Here is a 20674-nt window from a genome sequence, read left to right on the forward strand (position 1 = left end):
TTTTTGAAGAACAACCCCCTTTTGCATTGTGAAGTTCAAGAAGGCCTTTAAGCTCATGACACACATCTTTCTGCCCCAGTCCTGCCTCTATGACAATGTCTGTGTTATTCAAGGTCCTAAACAGGTCAGTTTCCTCAGACACCCAATGCATCTTCCTTTTGCTTGCTTGTTATTCATATCACACCCACTACATTAAGTTCATGAGCCAGTGTGGTCTAGGCCTAGTGGTCTGAGCGTTGTATTATGACTCTAGAGACGAGGGTTCAAATCCTGTCTCAGTCATGTTAAACCCATGGGGTGACCTTCGGCGGGTCACACTTTCTCAGCTTCAGAGGAAGGCAATGGCCAACAGCTTCTGAAGAAACTTGCCAAGAAAAACCCATGATAGGGTTACCATGAGTCAGAAATGACTTGAAGGGACAGAACAACAACAATAAACATTAAGTTTGAAAAATGACTGAACACTGGCCTTTATCAGGCCACTTTTTAAAATTATACTCTACAACTGATTCTTTATCTTAATTTACAAAGTAATTTACTGTGTGGAATAACAAGCTTCATTTATATACTGCTTCATACTGCCTAAGCAGTGTCTAAGCGGTTTACAACTGTAAGCTACTTTGCCCCCAACAGTCTGGGTACTCATTTTAGCGACCTCGGAAGGATGCAAGCCTGAGTCGAGCTTGGGCCCTTTTGCTGGTCTTGAACTTGCAACCTTGTGGTTTTGAGTGAGCGGCTGCAGTACAGGCATTTAACCATTGTGCCACCAGGGCTCCTTGAATAACTCAAGACAACGCAGAAAACTGTACTTTACATTTTAGGTAGACTCAATTAAAATGCAAGGGAATGTCCAGGTCATGTATACAAGTTTTCATTTCACTGTTTTCATTTCACTGCTTATCTTATTCTGTAGCCCACTCTATCTGCGACAGATAAGAAACAAGTCATATGAGTGGACTGTGGCTTCCCTAATAGTGGGGTGGTCATTCTGGATTTTAGTCTGACTCTAAAGGAGATATCCAAGGTGCTGAACCTATTAGATTAAAACACAGAGCAAATCCACTGCCCCCCCCCCCCCCGACATGGAAGCCACCAGCTGCCACACCAAATAATGGATAAATATTTGAGATACTTGACCATGTCATCCCTAAGCCATCCCAGCTAATCTAATACAACAGGAGGGCTATGAGAACATTTCTTTTTCCCCTAGCCATATATGTATTACGGGGCATATGCGGTGTGCCATGTGCACTGGAAAAAAGTGGGAGCTTGTAACTGAAAAGGAGAAAGCTAGAGGTGACTTTCTGTTGATAAGCTAAATTTGCCCACTGCCTTTTTCGTGGAACTAAGATTTATGAATTCTCTTCAGACTTGAACTGTTGCTGTTAGCCATAATTAGAGAGGTGCTACCATGGAATGTTGTCCTAATGTTCAAGCTGCTTTAATTACAGTGTTAGTCACATTAAAACAGGCATTAGTAGCCATATCATGCATGCCTTTTTCCATTCTGAAGTTAGCTAATAGTGACCCCCCAGAACACTCACCGTAAAATGTGAAACAATTAGGAATACAGATCACGCTACAGCCAAAGCTGAGCACTCAAAATGCCCATTAATGTCTATGGACGACAGTTAAGTAGAAGCTTGTGTGTATCAATAATAACAGAAGGTGAATGTTTTAAATCTGACCCAATGCAATTTGGAGGCTCTACTAAGTGCTATTATGTCAAGGTTGGGCAAAGTGAAGCCCTACAGAAATTGTTGGACTGCAAATCCCATCAGCCCTAGCTAGCATACTTAGTGAAGTCCAACATCTTCACCCTTTCCTGTTCTACATAGTGAGAAAATTTTGACCCTGTAAACAAGGGCATTACTAGGAGGATGCGGGTGGTGTGGGCTGCACTGGGTGGCACCCTGGGGAGTGACACCAGTTCCCCCCAAATATCTACCTTATGGCAGAAATTGATTCTGGGGTTCACCCACCTCCCTTTAAAACCCTGGAGCTCAGCAGAAGAGAAGGTGTGAGTGGTGAGATGCTCAGTGGTTGGACAAAGGAGACTTTCTCTTTTTAAATTTTCTTCAAAAACATCACATCTTACCAAATTTTCACTTTAATCACATGAAACGACATAAAACATTTAGGCTGTACTTGTGATAATGTAATTTAGGCCTGGTACATACCAGCTTTATGTGACACCCTCGTCACGTGCTAGGGTTGCCTGGGGGCAGAGTGCCCACATGCCCTGCAACCTTCACATGTAACGAGGGCGTAACAATGGCATTACCCTGTTTACATGGGCACTGCCATTGTTGCGTAAGCACTGCATGGCATTCCCACGGCGCCGTGTTGTGCTTGCATAACCAGTGTGCCAGTGAAAGAACCTGCCTTTGCAGGTTATTTTCCCACCGGCGAGAAGCTGTGCGGTTTGTCTGCTGCAGCTTCCTGCCAGCGGGAAAGTAGGTGACTGCAGAACACCCTTTTTGGGCAGTCTGTACCACACCAACATGTAATTGTAGTGTTGCTAGTTGTTTATCTCACAACTACTGCCATCACATTCAGCGATATACAGAAATTATGATTTACAAGTAAAATTAGTATAAAAAACACCACTAAGGATTCTGTCTGGTGGGAGAAGGCCAGTGGAGGTGGAGTGACACCACACCAGCTGATGGCAACCCTAGTGATACCATTGCCTGTAGAAGAGGAGTAAACATCTGTGGTCTTCAAGATGTCGGATTGCCATTCCCATGACCTAGCTTTAATGATTACATCTGATGGGAAACATTGGTCAAGAACATCTGGAGAACCACAAGTTGTTTTCCTGTACTGTAGAAATGGTTAGTTCTGTCAGAGTCCCTGTTCCACCTCTGTGTATCTTAGCCATTTTTGGCACCAAAGGGATTCCATCTTAGTATTACAGAAGGCTAAGAAAGTCATTACCAATTTTCTGTGAATCCTTATTTACACACACACACACACACACACACACACACACACACACACACACCCATGAAGGGCTAAATTAAGACAGCCTAAGGCTCTAAACTATGTTACACTCACGGGGTCCTATAGAAGTACCAAAACATTTTTGTATTTTTAAAAATTTTTTAGGGGCCCCTCAAAACTAGGGTTTTAAATTATAGTTCAATCAGTCTGTATGTAAGCACAGCACCATTCTCATACAGTGAGATCCGCATTAGTGGGCAGGATAGGTGCCAGCCTGGTGTAGTTGTTTGAGTGATGGAACAAGACTGGGAGACCAGATTCAAATCTCTGCTCAGCCATGGAAACCCACTGGATGACCTTGCACAAGTTACACTTTCTCACCTTCAGAGGGGAAAAAAATGACAAGCCATCTCTGTAGCAATCTTGCTAAGGGGCTATTTGTGCACCACCCGAAACATCCCACCAGGTATCTGTTAATCTCTTACAGTCATTTAATGGCTGAGGGAAGGGAAGGGCAACAAAGTTGTGGAGATTGCATTTCATCCCAGGTTCAGCTCTCCTCACCCAGAGGAAGAAAGAGATTTCTTGTTTCTTTTTCTCTGTCTGGTGAATTGCAGAGAGTGCACGCTGCTTCTTTGTTGCCCCCTCCTTCTCTGTAGCAGTGTCTCATAGGGCATTGGGTTGGAGGGCATGGAACTGCACATGCAGAGCATTGCATTCAGCATGCCTGATGGATGAGCTCAGCTATTTTAGAGGGGGGGGTGGTGGTGGTTAACAATTTATATAAAATGCTTTAATCAGCAGCATGTGCTTCCCTAAAGAGCCCTTTCTACAAAACCTCAAAGAATTTCTAATATGTGATCACACATTTTGTTCCCTTTGCCATTCTTCCTTTGTAGCTGCAAATGGCAAAAATGTCATTTAGAAGAAGAATGGCCCAAGGCAAAATGCAATAGCAGAGGAAGTTGGGGGAGGGATTAAGTATAACGTAAGTCAAAGGTAAGGTGGAGGTCATAAAACCCATCACATAACCTGTGCTCCACGTGTGCTTAGCGAAGACAGTGGCTGGCATTCTCTGAGTGAGAAGCTGATGCATAAATCATGCTATTCATACAGGGCAAGTTATTTCAGGTAGCACAAGAGAGGTATTTCATTGAATGTCAGCAACACTGTACACTGCACATTGTGCATTTCAGGTGCATATGGGGTTGCACCTAGCAGATGGTACAATGGCTCACAGTCATTCTGACATATCTTGTGCAACCTTGCCATTTTGTGTGGGGGTTACATTGTGCTGGTGCAACACTGCTTCACCTACTGATATTTATGTTACCCTGGGGCAGCCAGTGGGTGTTTGGGCCAAGATCCTGTTCAGTGCCAAGCTATGCTATCATACTTAGGTGGGCATCAGTGCCAGGAGTAGTGGTGGCAGGGAGGGGCACTGACCAATCATATTCACCAGGCTAATGATCCCATAATAGCAGCCAGTGCTTTCTGCCCCCCCCCCATTGCCACTTCTTTTTAATAATCATTAAACTCTTATTCCCCCAAATCCCATTCATCTGCCCTCCAAATCACCCCAAAGTATAGATAAGAGAGAAAGTGGGAACTAGCTTCCAGTCAGGAAGAGCTGTGTGATGGAGAGAGGGGAGGAAAAACAGGAAAAAATGAGAGGAATACAGAGAGGGGGGAAACTGAGAAGCCACTGCAGCAGCAGAGATTGGGTAGCATAAAATGGTGAGATTTATTGGATGCATGACTGTTTGAAGAGTCACACTATATATCTATCCAGCTCCCCATCCAGCAAATACCAGGTTAATACCTTCCTTCATTTATTGAAGCATGCTGCAGGGAGTCTCTCGGGAAGATCAATCCGTAGTCACCTCAGCAAGCCGAATCTGTTTTGTCAGCTCCTGCCAGGCTGCAGTCAGTCCTGTGTGTCATGCAGAATCTGGTGCGTTAGGACAACTTTGGCAGACTTGGGGCGAGATGGAGAAGGAATCAACAACCTGATATAAATTACATCTCTCTCTCCCTTCTCCTTGCCTTTCTCTGAGAACATGGGAGGAGCATAGGCAGAAGATAAATGCTCAGTCATCATGCTCCAGCACAACTGATCAATGGAGAAGTGGTTTCTACTTTGAGATGGAGGGGGGAAAGAAAATGGAGTGGGGATTCAAAACAAAAAACTGCTTCTAGGATAAGGCAACCAAAGCCCTGCTTAGACTTTCCATAGAATCCATGTGGACTTGCAAGTGGGGGAGAACTGGAAAGCACACATCCAAGATCAATGGCTGTAGGCTCCTCTTCTACACAACTGGGGCCCTGATAAAACAGGGCACATTCTCTGAGCACAGTGTGGCTTTTATGGGCATTCAGCTGAAAGTACTCAGAGCAGGGATAGGTAAGCTCCAGCTCCAGATGTGGTTGGACTGCAACACCCAGCAGCCCTTGCCAGCCTACTCAATAGTGAGGAGTGGGAAATTTTTAGCAATTTTCTTCCGAGTCAAAGAAAATCTTCAAAAACGGCATCTAAAACTGACCCCACACACTCAGATCATCTGGGCAGCAATTGTTAAGAGTTCCAGAAGCTAGGCTGGTTACCACCACTAGGAGGGCCTTTACCACCTCGGCCCCCAACCTCTGGAACTCGGTGCCCGTCGAGCTCCGCTCGGCCACCTCCCTTATCCAATTCAAGAAGGGGCTGAAGACATATCTTTTTGAGCAGGCCTACCCCTGACTCCTATCTTCTGAATACTCCCCCCCCCTTTTTTTTTTTTGTCAGCACTGTTGAGCTGACATGTGTTTTGGCTGTGTTTTATTTGTGAATTGTGTAACTCTTTTTAATCTTTGCTGTAATTTTAAACTGTTCTTCAATGTTGTTAACCGCTTTGATCCCAGGAAAAGCGGTATACAAATAAACATTTTATTATTTATTATTATTATAAAAGCATTTGAACATTTGGAACAATTCGGAACTTATTTCACACCAAATGTGCATGTAGTGTTTTGTGCAGAAAAAAAAAATCTCCTTTTTCTCCACAGGAAATGCTGTTTTCTGCACACTCTGAAATACAACACATAAATTTTGTGAAGAATGAGTGCAGAATATTATTTTCTGCATAGCAGAATATTATTTTCTGCATAGAAAATGCTGTGTCCTGTGCAGAATATGCTGTAGTGGGAGGACCTATTCTGTACAAAATTCACAGAATTGTGCACAGAAAGCTATTGCTTTCTGTGTAAGCAATAGCATGTCTATACAGACAATGTTGTTTTCTGCACAAAACCATGAGTGAATGTTGCACAGTCCCAGCCTGTGAAGACTCTCATCAGTTCAGGATCCTTCATGGTAGAGTTCCCCAGCACTCAAGAAACCCGGATTTTAAATCTTTTTTTTCAAATCTTTTTGAAAATGGTTCCATCTCTATGACTAACTTATATCAGCTTTATACCAGTTTATTTACACAGAGGAGGGCCCTCCTGCAGACCTCAAACAAGTATTCCTTCCGTTATTGATGTTCTGAGCCAATTAGGGCTTTAAATGTCATCCCCAACACCTTGATTTCAGAATGGAAGCATATTGGCTTTCAGTGCATCTCCTTTAAGACTTGTGTTATGAATGATCTGTTAGGAGTGCTTTGACTGTACATTCCTGCATGGCATGGGGTTGGACTGGGTAACTCTGGTGGTCTCATACAACTCTGTGTGGGTTTTTTTTTAATCTGAGAGATAGGATTCGGCAACTTTGGTAGCTCCTTTAAAGTTCACACTCAAACTCTCAATGGAGTCATAGCCTCACTGAAATAGTAACAACAGCATCATGTCTTTCTGTCTCTTCCACCTATTAAGCCAAGTTCTCAAGGTGGTTTATATTTAACAAAAAGGAATTGCTTCTGTATGTGCAAGATATATACAGTCCCTTCAACACCTCCAGATGTTCTAGATGCCAGTCTGCTTCTGAAGCTCTGGCATACCTTGGAAGAAATGGTTGCTGCTGAAGCCGGGCATTAGTTCCCCAGACTGCCAGTGCTGATGCCCTTTGGAGTTTTGGACCAGGGTCCTTCTGATGTTTTGGACCGGGGTTGTTCAGCCTCTGATCATGTTCGGATGAAGGCTTGGCCAAATCAGGCCATCTCAGACTGTTTGGGGTAAGTCAGGGGGCAAAGTGGACTTCCTTCTGAAGCAACCAACTAAGTCCTGATGTATGGGATTTGGGGCTGGCTGGAGAAAGGTAAATTCACCTTCCCTTCATCAGGAACTCTCCACCCTGCTTAGTTACCTCCCAGTGTCCTCAAGGAACAAGGCAGCATTGCTTTTTTTGTTTCTTAGTCTTACTCACTGCCCGGGTATACTGTTTTCATGGTGAAAATTCATGGGCTGCCATATATGATGAATGCATTTTGTTGTTGTTGACTATTTGAGTGTGGTTTATAAAAAAAAAGAATTCAAAAATTCTGTTTTTTATTCTAATTTCTTTATATGCTTGAGACGCTGCACATTAATTCAATTGAGCTTCACTTAATGCAAATTGGAAAACAGTTTCTGGCAGGGGCTTGTTCCATAATTGAGACACCTTTAAATCTTGACCCTAGTCGCTCCTGAAACATGACAACGTTGGCCGATGTGCACTCCAGAGCACATATCGTGCGCAACATTTGCCTCAGAATGGTAAGCAAACAAAACCACAACAGCTGGAGTGAATCATAGCTGAGTAAGAGAAGCCTAGGGGAATTAAAACAGATGGAGTTGACAAGAGAATCAGGAAAAAGAGCCAGAGGTGCCCCTCTCCAGTTCCTGTTCTATTTTTCAGCTGTCTAGTGACAGTCACTTTCTTCCATCCATTGAGAGGAATAGTTTATTGTTTGGATAATTAATGAAGTAACTGGCTCACAGTACAACCCTATCTGCACCTACCTGAGATGGCTACAACACAATCCTAGATGTGTTTGCTCAAAAGTAAGTTCCACTGCTTTCAACAGGGCTTGCTTTCAATCATAGGACTGCAGCATTCATTCCACTGAATTCAGTAGGGTTTATTTTTAAGTAGACATGCATAACATTCCAGTATGGTTTCTCTAATAATCTCTGTAGTATAGCTTTAGGAGACAAAGACATGAGCCAGTGGTTTCTAACCAAAGGGATGTGACATGGCAAGCAGTACAGATTTGAGCAGATGGTTTAGGTAAACAATGCAGCATGTTGCAGTTGTCAATGAAGAATAATTTGGAAGCAGTTGCATCTGTACAATTAATAACAACTGTACAGTTGGTACACAGTTAGATTCATGATATGGAAAATACCATGGGGCCATATCTAGGTGATGTTTTAAACCAAAGGAGCCTTCCTTTAACAAACTACATCTGTTTTTGGTTGCCCATCTGAAAAATGGTATACATGGACCTGACATTTTTTTTTCTGAATTAAAAGTGGGAGTGGAAATAAGAATGGAAGAAGTATGGAACTATTTCCTCAGAGGCAGAGCGCTAAAAATACAAGAGCTCTTCGGCTCAATAGAGGGAAAGCAAGGGCTGACATGACAGGCTTCTAAATATCACAATTTTTTTCTTTTAAGCTATAACAAGGGAAAAAAGTGGTTGTGTTATAAGACTCATGGAAATAATTTGGACATATTTCTGGATGACACCTAATAACTCACTGCCTGTTTTTAAAAGTAACTATATAATTTTATGCATTTTTACTGATTAAACTCAGTAGGGCTTATTCCTATGTCAGTAAATCCAGAACAGTTCACCTTAGTCTATGCAAACACCTATATTTTACATTACCAGAACCTGGAACAGAAGCTAACAAGTAAGACATTTCTACCATCTATTTCCTAGTATGGAAACTAGTTGTTGCATAAGATGGTATGAGTTGCCAGATGAGTACCTGTAACAAGAAGTGGGGAGTACATAAAACTTTGTGCAGAAATATCTGGGATTTAGGCCTCCACTCTATCATTTGACAGTCATCCAGCTCCAAGGTAAGAGTGAAACTGGAATAAACCACAGCATTGGATCCCATATCCTAGTCATACTGCTCAAATGATGTTGCTGTTCAGGGTAGGAAGGGGCATCACTGCAGGGCTCTTAACAGGTTCAGGTATCTAGCACTTGGGAGTTTGAATGAATATGGAAAGCCCTTCAACCTAAAGGAGTGTTGTAAATGGGATCATGTACATACTTATTCACAACAACTAGAGTTGGCAGAGAAAATAAGGGACAGACCCCTATCCAATTAACGGTGGTGCAGAAGAGGTAATTTCAGCACCTGTTATTTGTCACACAAACTTGTGCTGAAATTCCTTCTTTTACACAAAGGCTCCAGTTGGGGGATACCATGAAGTGAAATGGGTCAGAAGCTGCCTATTGATCATGGAGTGGCCAGCAATGCTGAGAACTGAAGCAAGATACTGACAGAAAGTCTGTCTGAACTCAAACTTTGGGCTGCTCCCAGATTATGGAACAAATATGATCACAGATCTCCTTATATGGCACGGCTAGTTTCCTGCACTGGAGGTGCCTTCTTGACTACATGCCTCAAACATCCCTTTTGATATCAACTTGATATTGAGAAAGATGAGTGGTGTAGAGGGCCAGACCTTGAGGCAACAATACATTTCAGCTGCTATTAAGGGTTGTACACAACCCTTAAAGAGGCAAGAGTTTTGTTCCTTCTTCCCCCCAACAACCCTAAAGACAAATGAAAGTTACACCTATTTATAGACTTTTTTGGAGCACTGACAATGAAGGGATTTGCTTATGACTCTGAAGCCAGGTCACACCCCCATCCCTGGCCATTTAGTTGCCAGGGGAAGGTGTAAGGGCATCCAGGTCAAATCTGGCATGTTCCTCAACCAGTTGACAAGAAGGCATGCTCCTGGACCTCCTAGGGTCCTTGGAAGACTTCCAGGAGGCCCTGGAGAATGATATCATCCTCATGCATCCAGTTGCAGGAACATAGCCAGACAATGCATCCTGTCCTGCATCCTTCCCTGGCCACTAAATGGTCTGGGGGTGGATATCTGACCTCTCTCCAGGATCATGAGTAAAGAGCATGAGGAGAGGGGAAGGAGTGGAATTACGACTGCTTTACGCTACACCAACATGATATAAGATTTGTCTGATGCTGGAAATCCTCCTCTCAAAAAGAGGCTTGCTGAAGCAACTGAGGTGGAAAGTTTCTTGTAGGTGCGACTTTTCAAATACCTATATTTATTTTTTCTGCCACTGCAATCCCTCCTGACTTCTCCAGTTCAGATGCATTCAAATCTAGAGCAGAAGAACTCATATCGTTCAGGGTTCTGTTGGCTGAAGTACTGCAATGTTAAGAAGATGGTTTTATTTTCTTAAATGTGAAGGATCGAGGTGACCTGATAGAGCTTTATGTAGTGTTTCTGTCCTGTGCAATGTAAGTACTTTGAAAATGTTGCTTCTCAGTCTTTCCCATCCAATTGGTCCCTAGATTCTGTGAGTGGATGTGAATAGGACCCAAGCAAGCCCAATATTCCATTGCAAAACAGTAGCAGATGTAGGCTCCATTCAGTTCAATGGAATTTACTCCCAAGTAAGTGTTTCCAGGTGCTGTGGGCTATATTTCCGAGGAAGGAGCTGGCAAAACCACCTCTGAGCATTCCTTGCCTAAGAAAACTTTATGAAATTCATGGGAGAGAATTTCGCCATGAGTCGAAACAAAACTGGAAGGCATGTATATACATACACACATACATACATGTTTTCAGAATTGTTGCCTTGATGGGTTTCTTCCTGGGTAAGCTTGTTGTGATGAACACCTTCCTGTGCTCCCTGGGAGGCGAATTATAACTGTTTGTATTGATTCCTGCACAAAAGCTTTTCATTCCTAGCAATGATACTGGGAATGGATGATGGGAAAATATGCTAGAGGGAGAGAATAGAACAGCAGAGGGAGTTATATTTGGCCCCATAGTACTGAAAACTCAAACAAAGCCCCTGAATTTGATGGGGTGGGAAATAAAGGGCAAGAAAGGCTGCCAAGATAGTTCTGAAAATACTCTGGAGATTTGAAAAAGGTCCTTTACCCTATCCACTGGTGGGATTTTTCTCCCCTCATCCTGACAGTTAATTCTAATGTCATACAACATCCTATTTCTCTCCAGTGTCATTTTCAGATAACACTAACAACAGAGAAGCCAAAAAAGATACATCTGTCACGTCTCATTTACTCAGAGCAAAGTCATTCAGGGGCATTTTCTACAACTACGGCTGCTCCCCCATGCCCTGCCTCTGCAGCGAGTGTGTAGCAGCACTGGAAACTCACAGTTACGTTTCCTGACATCTCCAGAATGAGTGATAGATTACAGTGGGGGGGGGGGAGAAATCTCCGGGGACATGCTGATGAAGTAAAGTCTTGTTACAGGCCCCAAAGCAACTGAAAGGGTCTTAGTCACTAAATTGTGTGTGTGGTGGGGAGAATTTTCTCATGGTCCCTCCATAACCATCTATTTTGTTCCTTCTCTGTGCTGTGGAATGCAAAATGAAGGGAAAATCCAGAGGAACGTGGAAACGCAACAATAATCAGACAGGGTGATCTAATTCCTAGGCTGCTCCTTTAGCTTAAGGACTGCTGATTTTTATCTAAATTGCCAGAGTCACAAGGAACAGAGCACTGATAAGGATTACAGACTGCAGACACTGAGACAAAGGAAAGGAAGCTTTAATTAGACCGTTTCAGGGCAGACATGAATTTTCTGGGTACTGATGTTTTGATTCAAGTCATACAGAATCTCTCTGAGGTGACCTGCAACGAGCTTTACGCCTGCAGGTCCTGCAAGGACAGTAAAACCAAAGCAGATTTGTAATTCAAGGATACATTGGCACCTTTCCTTTGCTTTTAGTCCAATGTCAATTAAATTGGATTTCTGTAATTGAGGCTGCAGTGGAGTGACAGATTTGTAATCTGGAATTACAGATTCATAACTGTTCATATTCACCTATGCTATGTTTTTTTTTTACAACTGTGGCAATATTGCCATGATCATAAATGCCCCCTCCCTAATTCTGCCTTAAATCTCAGGGAGGCATTCAACACGATTGAGATCTGCAGTGCAGTTGAGTGTCCCGTGCCTAAAGAGAATCAAGCCCTCCACTACATGGAGTGTCTCCCTGGTGGGATTGAGGAGCTGATTCCTCAGGTCATTCATAGCTATGTTTACATTGGAGTTTATCACACGGGATGAATCCCATGCAGAAACTAAATTTAGATTGAAAACAACCCACATTTGCGAATCGTTTTTCAGATAACGTTTGAGGTTAACGCGAAAAGAAAGTTGGTTTAAAAAAACCACATTTGTGGGATGCGTTTCAGACAACATTTGCATGAAAGAGAAATAACGCAAAAAATAACCCGAATGCAAAGTCGCCAAAACCATCTCCTTTTTACTTTCGCTAAATTCTGAAAGTTCAAAGGAACTTTCTGTTCAGATTATTTTCATGTTATTTCTCTTTCATGCCAACACACCTGACAAACAACACCCAGATTTTAAAATCCCATTTCTGCACGGGATTTTACCAATTCGCTTTCTGTGTGATAAACTCCCTAGTTACGAATGTGGTATAGGATCTTGTCCTAAGGTTTGTAAAGATTGATTTTTCCCTAGTTGCTATCCAGCTTGTTTTATGTAGCATTCCTCTCAAGAGTCGATCTTTTGGAGCTTCTGGATGCTTGACTGGTGAGGAGTGGGAAACTATCTCCCACCCTTCCCTCTGTGAGTTTTGGTGTAAGGGAGCAATCCTAATAATAATAATAATAATAATAATAATTTATTTATATCCCACACCTTTGAGGTCAGTCCTATAATATAAAGACAATAGAACAACAGTAGAATTTAGCTCTGCAAGAGAGTGATCATATGCTACCTGGCTGAGGGTTCAGGGGTTGTTGTGGACTAACTTTTTTGCTGGAGGAAAGGGAGGTCTGTAGACAGAAAAGTTGGTGGAAAGCTCTGCTTACCATAGCTGACCAAAAACAAAGAGTTCCAGTAGAGTTTGATTTGTAGATCCTAAGTCCCTTTTGTTTTTTAATATGAGCCTCAATCTGGAGGTACACTAGCTGGCAGAGTGAATTTCCTCCCATTGGAATCAAGAAGATGGAAAAGAAAAAGGTTGTTCACAGGCCTGCAGGGCTTTGTATGAAGAGGATCAACTGTCACAGATTCAGGCCAAGATTCAATTGGTCCACTGGCAGAACATAACTCTCCATCAGTGTGCTTAAACTGGTTCATGAAGGGAGGGCACAAAAGCCTGCTTCTTCTTTTCCTGGATGTTGGAAGAGCAGCCAAATGCCCAATCAGTGACTAGAAAGGTGGCTGTGTTGCACCCAGGCAAGGCAAAAATGGTACACAAAGAAGTACTGGATACTCATTTGTGTAGTACTAAAATGAATGTATACTGGCGTAAGCAGGGAGTTAGAGCTCCATAAGCCACCAATCAGATTTTAGCCCCTCCCTATCTGTGTCCTATTGGGCTTGTAGGTACAATAAAAGGGTGGTGATTTTCAGATAACCACCAGGAGGCTGTCTGTAGTGAACACAGGATCATGATACATAACCATCTATGGTTATGATAAACCACCTTTATCAATGGGAGCAAATACTAGAGAAAGATGTGTGCCATAAATAAAGGACAGTCATGTGTATTACCCAAGAAGTAAAGAAATCAAAATTCAGGTTGGACCACTAGAAAAAGAAATGCATGGATGTTTCTCATTCATTTGTTTTCTAACACCTTCACTTACCTGCTTTTGCTCCTTGTGGCCTTTGTAATTCCTCTGCTTTTTAGCATCCTTGTTCATATGCACACACAAAAGTAAAGGTCTTAGATTGACTCTCCCTGGAATCCAAAACCAACAGATTTAATGCCATCTGGTGCACTCTAAAAGTGAGGCAAAGCAATGTAATGAGCACCTGCTTGAATGAAGCAGCTTATGCTGTGTGTGTGCGGTCAGCTCTGGCACCAAAGAAATGTGCTGAATTGTATTGCTAGCACTGAGCAGAGAAGACCCACTGAATTAATACACTGTGCACAAGTGCTGATTCACCATTCAACAATTGACTCACTGAGTCTCCTCTAGTTCTGACTAACCAATATGATTCAGGCTTTTGTGTGGAGAAAACAACAAATTAGAGATGAAGAATGCCAGCTGACAGATGTGATCCACATTTATGAAAGCATGTGCAAATCCTCTGTCTAGAACGAGGTGATTGCATGCTGCAGGTTGGTCCATTGCAGGCCCTGAGTGCTTGAAGTTTAGAGGCCTGTCTGGATAAACTGCAAATTACTCATCCTTCTACAAAGTCAGTGCTATAACCAGAAGAATACCCATATATTATCAATGGAAGAATTAGGGAAATCTTCCAAAATCCAGAATGCCCAGGCAGAATGTAGTGGCACATTTCAATCCTGACAAGATCTAACAAAACAAAACAATGTTCAAGACATATGAAATATGTTTACTTTTAGTACAGTTCTATTTTTGCCTAGCTATTCCCCTGAATAGCAAGAGGTAAACAAAAGTAGAGATTGCCAATGTGGTGTAGTGGTTTGAGCACTGGAGCTCTGGAGACCAGGATTTGGTTCCCAGCTTGGCCACGGAAACCCACTGGGTGACCTAGTATGAGTCACATACTCTCATCCTGAGAAAAGCCTGCAATAGGTTCAATTTAGCATCATCATAAGTTGGGAAATGATTTGAAGGAACACAACAACAACAAGAACAGCAAGTAGAGCTGAGCCAATTTGTTGTGTTTCTGTTTTCATCTAGGAATATGCAGCTTTAATGTGGGAGTTTCTTTCATTTATTAGCAATGCCAATCACCTTGTTAGCAAAAATTAGGGACTGAAAAATTCCCAGGAATCACACAAACAAGTCTTCCATTATCCAAGACTTGGAAGGTAAATAGACTTTTGAAGAGGTATTTAGGGGTACAATGATGAACTCAAAACTAAAACTAAAAAAAAAAAAGACTAGCTCTTGTTTTAGGGAATGGTGTCAAAGTGCTGCCTCTTGACCCCTGACTTTTGTGCAAGCTGACTGACATTTAGGGCTTCCCAAAATCCATCATCTTTGGCTATATCTAGGCTATTGTGTGGAATTCAAAATGGTGGGCTGCTCATAACACTCTATTACAAAGTAAAGTTGAGTCAACCTGACAGTGGTATCCATCAAATGGTATCAGCACTCAGCAGTTTTAGTTCAGATCTAAAATGCCACTGTAAAAACAGTGGGAGAAGCTTTGAAATGATGCCTTGTTGAATTTACACTGTCTGTCTTTGGCCTTTCCTCCATAATGTCCACTTGTCCTCCCAGTTCAGGATCTGTGCAGGCCACATACATGTCTGTCCACCTGAAAGGTGTCAGTAATGCCAAGCTACTTTAGTAAAATCCAACCCTAAAATCCCTCATCACGTCAGCAGTAGCTCCCATCCCTCTTGGCAGGGAAGGCATGGATGCTAACCTTCCCTGCTGTTGAATCTTTGTTAGATGTTTCAAAGGAGGCATGGAATACCACACAGGGAGTTGTTGATAAATTGAAGCTCGTGGATTTATAACATAATGTGCACGTCCCACATCAATCGCTTATGTACAATGAATGAATTAACTAGAAATTGTATCTTCAAAATAAAATATCTTAATAAATTGATCTGCTAGAAAGGTTAAAATGGGCTAACCTGAGCTTTGTTCCTAGCCCTCTCCATGTGAATGGTGTCGCTGTGAGCCCAGCAATGAAGTTCACTGTGTTGTAGCAGACTGTGCCGTCCCTGAATGTGTCAATCCAGTCTATGAACCGGAACAGTGTTGTCCAGTCTGCAAAAATGGTAAGCATTCAATATATTAAAAAGCAAAATGTCATAACAATTATTACTATTACTATTATTATTATTATTATTATTATTATTATTATTATTTGGGATGCCTACCTCTGCTCCAATACATAGAATCCCTGAAATGGTCTTGGAGGTAATTAAGTGAGGGAACAAGCAACTGAGTGGTTGAGCAGGGTACCTGGGACTTTTGAGGTTTTAAGGGCTTGGTGGATGGCTTGAGGAACCTATAACAGAAACAGATAGCAATGAAGGCACAGATTATCAATCCTGCTCCTCTCTACTAGTTGGGACAACTCTAAAGTTTGACTATTTATCTGAGATCTGCCACAAGGGCATTTTATCTTATTTCATCATATCATATCATTTTTACCATATTTTTATCATATTCTGTGCCTAAAGTTTCCATCTTTGAGGTAATTTTAATTCTTGTTTGGGAAGAGTTATGGAACATACCCTGGCTCGCTTCGCAACTGGAGAAAAGTGGGCTGGAATCCATAAAACACTTACCAAATAAAACATATTAGCCTTGATGTGGCTACACAAGAAACTGAGGTGTTTTCCTGCAGCAAAAAAACAACACTTCTATTTATTTTAATCCCATTTATGACGTACTGCCCTGTCATAACCCCAGTGACATTAGCAGGAGCTTAATGGGGCCCAACCTCTTTTCCTAAGCTCTCCTTTATATGCACCAGATATATTAAGGAAACTACCTTCTCTCCTCCACAACCATGGTGTGGTCATAGCAGGACAAAGTGTCAGTTGCTAAGCAGTGTCATATTTCAAGCCAAGGAATACAATTTGTGGTACAGCGTCATTCAGCAAACTAAGGCTGCTTTCTAAGAAAAACTATATTACATATTTTGCCTCACTAGACATTATAGGAGAGAAATATTGCGGGTGGCTCTCAGACAACTGTGACTTGCCCAGGTTGAGTGAAGCTGCAGTGAGTTTGTGGGTGTTGCAGGCAATATGTGATCATTTGTCAAGCTGAAGGCCATGGAAATATTTGAACCTTGCTCTTATTCTGTTCTTTTGGGCTATTGTGAACTATGAAATCCAGCTCCATCTCTGCTTGGGAAATCTACCTATACTTACACATCACAGTACTTATATTCTCAATATGAATTACATCTAGAGCATTACTAGTGTCTGCTGGAGATGCTTTAGGTCTACGATCCTTCCTTAAACTGAGACAGTAGTAGGTTGGATGTCCCTAGGTCCTAATTAATATCTAATCTTCCTAGCATTATGAATCTCTGATTTCTTACCTACATTATCCACATGCATAAATAGAATTGATCGAAGCACAACCTTCTGCTTTTACATAAACACTGGTCCTTACCATTGCCTCCTCCCCAATGTTGGATGTTATATGATATCATGTTTTTTTATAAGAACAAGGTTTGCAGATCTAGGAGAGGAGTTCCAAGAAATAACTTCAACAATGATTCATTAAAAGATATGCAGATTCCTTGGACCTGTCTATTTGAAGAACCAATCTTCCTACCAGCAGTGTAACCTCTGCCCATGTGAGTCCTATATAGTGGGAATACACTTTCCAAGACTTAAAGTGAACAAAAATGTCTTTACTTGGAATGGCAATTATACAGAATGCTATAGTAATTACCCATGAGAGCTGAGGGCATAAATAATGCAATCATTACTCTCTTTGAATCCAAAGAGAAAACTGGAGAGGTCTGGCTTGCAAACTTTGTATTCAGATAGTCTGAATATCCCTTTTATCCAACAAAGGGCTGGATGCTCCGACATTCCTTCTCTGCAAACAGCTTGAGCAACAGAACATCCACAGCAAATGGCGAACATATAATTGCAGCTTGAAGGGCAGTGGCCTGTGGCAACTATGCAAAAATAAGCAATACCACACACACACACACACACACACACACACACACATACGGAAAAAAATAATTCTCAGTCCCCTTGTTAAATCAGCTATGCACATATATCAGTCAAATATATTGTGCAGAAAGTGATAAGAGACCATTAGTATTACTCAGCTACCCAACAGAACACCAGCTCTTTTTCTCCTTCCTTTCTTGAGTGATGGCTCAGAGAGGAGAAGAATATCCATAATTATTTGTTTCCAGGCAAAAGAACAGTGTTCCTGACACTCAGGAAACCCCTGCCAAGAAGAATAGTGCGGTGTTGAGATTCATCACACATTGTGAAGTTCCTTTGGGAATTATTCCATGCAGAAATAGACATTTAAAAAAAAAGTTATACAAATCCTGCTCCCAGCACACAAAAAGTGGGCTTAACACACACACATACACACACAAACCGCATGTATTTCTGCATAGTGAAATTCCCAAAAGACTTGGTAAAGTCCAAATGCCTCTTGAGAACTATGCAGAAATCTTCAGCGAAGAGAAAACTGCACAGACTTTTTGTCCTTGCATGTGAGGATGAAAAATGTGTATCCCTAAAAATGATGTTAAGCCTGTGGGGCTAAAGCAACTCATTCATGGAGTTGCATTAGCTCCTACTAGCTATGCTTGAGACCTGTGACAGACAGATCTTTCAGCTGCTATCAGGTTTATTTTTAGAGATGGGGACCCACGATTTTATCTTCATCCTATTGCCAGGCATTGGTATGTCATAGGATACCTGCACACCTACCTGTAACACATCAAGACTGCACTGTCTGTCTTGGGAATGAGTTAAGGGCAGGTCTCATGGCATGAAGCATTCAGCCAGATTTTGGGATCTTCATGCTTCATCTCTCGTCCCATCAAATTTTTATTAATCCTTGCCCTAATGGAGAGTTCTGGAGAACTCAAAAGCTTGGCACACTGTGATGGTATTGTAGTTGCTCCTAATAAACATATTGCCTGTTTGTGGGTTTGAGATGTTATGGAACAACCTTTGCTTTTGTACCAGGAATACTGTGCTTCCTCCTACAAAACCGAAACATGTTTGAGTTGTGTGGCCAATGTGCAGAAAGCAGTGAGTTTTCTTCTTGAGCATTGTGAACGATGCACTTTAGCTCTAGAGGAGTGAGAAAACATATGAGCTAGCAAGAAGGGGTGAAAGTAGCTTTTAATCATCCTCATTTGCTTCTCTTTTTCTTTGTTTAAACATCTCCAAAAGAACATTGTGCTTTAGGGCTTTAAGCAGGAACAACACAATCCTATTGCACTCAAAATAAATCCCACTTTGTTCAGTGGGATTTGCTCGATAGTACATGTGTTTGGGAGTGTTGCCAAAACAATTTTTATAAAGTTAAAAAAAAAAGAAGACACTATAGGTGAGACAGAGGACTTGTATCCCTTGCTGAAGTGTTGTCATGACACACTAGCATAACCACTATCCGACCTGCACTCGCTTGTCACAATCACTCACCTGGCTGGAGGCACATTTCTACTACAACAAGACGTTGTAAATTTTGGCTGGGGAAAAAAATACAGATTTCCTGCTCCAGAAATGATGCTGTCTGGCTCCAGATTCCCCCACAACAAATGAATGAGGACTGTGTCCATGGAGCGCATAATGTCATGCTCATCAAGGAGTGCACCACAGCTATCATTTCTAGCAGCGAGGGCATTTGTGAGTTTTGATGTTTTATTTCACAATGTGCCTGTTTCACAAGGGAAAAAATCTTCTGAGCAAATCTGACAAAAGCTGACAGCTTCTCTCTGCCTTTCATCTGAATTCTGAATGTTAATCACAACACAGGCAAAGCAGTGGGAAGGCACCCAAAGGCTGTCTTTCAAGGCTGCAGGGAAACTGCACAGCACTGAAGCTTGACTGAGAGGGCACAACTGAAGGAGGTTCCTCTCCAGTCCTGGCAGTGAAGGAACAGTGCAGTCTTTGCACCACTCTTTGGATAACCCTCTTCTACATGAGGATGCTGAAGCTCAGGCTCAATATGTGTGCTCTGTAATCTGCCCCCCCCCCCCGCCAGGTGTGGGACTGTAGTTTGAACCAGGACAGGGATCTTGCTAGCTAAATTACTTTGGCCTCCAATTATCATTGGACTACAACTCCCACAATCCCTCAATCCCTTACCACTGGGCATGCTAGCTGGGGCTTCTGGGAGTAAAGACTCAGCACCAGTGAATTGTCAACAACATTGAAGGGGGGTGGATTTGATGGCCCTTGAGATCTCTGACATCTCTATGATTCTATACATCTGAAGGATTTACATTGCTTCCCTGATCTTACAGGGCTATACAGAGTTTATCACATGGAAGGAATTTCTCTTAAATTCGAATGAAAAGAAAGTGGGACCAGAATGCATTTACATGAATTCAAATTGCATTCGAACTGACTTCTCATTGCCCGAAAATATCTTGCCATTGCCCGAAATTGCGTGTGGTAGTCTATCACGCAATAACGTGAAACCCCATGATTGCGTTCAGACTGACTTCCCATTGCCCAAAATTGCATGTAGTAATCTATCACACAATAACGTTGAACCCCATGATTGCATTCGGATTGCCATTGGATTATACTTCCAATTTCCCTTGTCTGATAAACTCCCACCAAAGGTTTAGGTTAGGGCAAGGGGAAGGACTATGAGCTCACCCTTTGCTAGGGCTGGTAAATCTTTATTTTTCCAAGCCCTGACAGACATCGAGAACAACAGAACAGTTTTGTGTTTTTGCAACATTTGTGATCCCCCCCTCCAATAATGACAGAAACTATGCATCTTTTCTAGAAAGGCTGTGAAGCTTGCTCAGAAAACTGCACAGAAGGTGTGCAGGTTCTCCTGAGAGCTGTGTAACTTTTGGCACGGAAAGGACTGTCTTCAGGTGTTTTTTTCTGCAAGATTGTTGGGTTTTTGTACAGTAAATAGCAATGCTGCAGAACAAAAGTATAGCACAACAGAAATTTTG

At 42.1% G+C, this 20674-nt stretch overlaps 1 protein-coding gene across 1 annotated transcript in view; it reads left to right on the plus strand.

Moving 5' to 3' along the window:
- The window catches only part of LOC149305342 (von Willebrand factor C domain-containing protein 2-like), a 150086-nt gene that overhangs the window by 33662 nt on the left and 95750 nt on the right, over window positions 1-20674 (plus strand). Inside the window, exon 3 of the mRNA XM_089477948.1 lies at window positions 15674-15803. Within this exon, the coding sequence (XP_089334074.1) occupies window positions 15674-15803 (130 nt within the window). The remainder of the gene's footprint in view (window positions 1-15673; window positions 15804-20674) is intronic.

Source organism: Sceloporus occidentalis, unplaced genomic scaffold (genome assembly GCF_023333645.1).
Source record: "Sceloporus occidentalis isolate IW3139 unplaced genomic scaffold, rSceOcc1.0.p SCAF_12, whole genome shotgun sequence".
Classification (NCBI taxonomy): domain Eukaryota; kingdom Metazoa; phylum Chordata; class Lepidosauria; order Squamata; family Phrynosomatidae; genus Sceloporus; species Sceloporus occidentalis.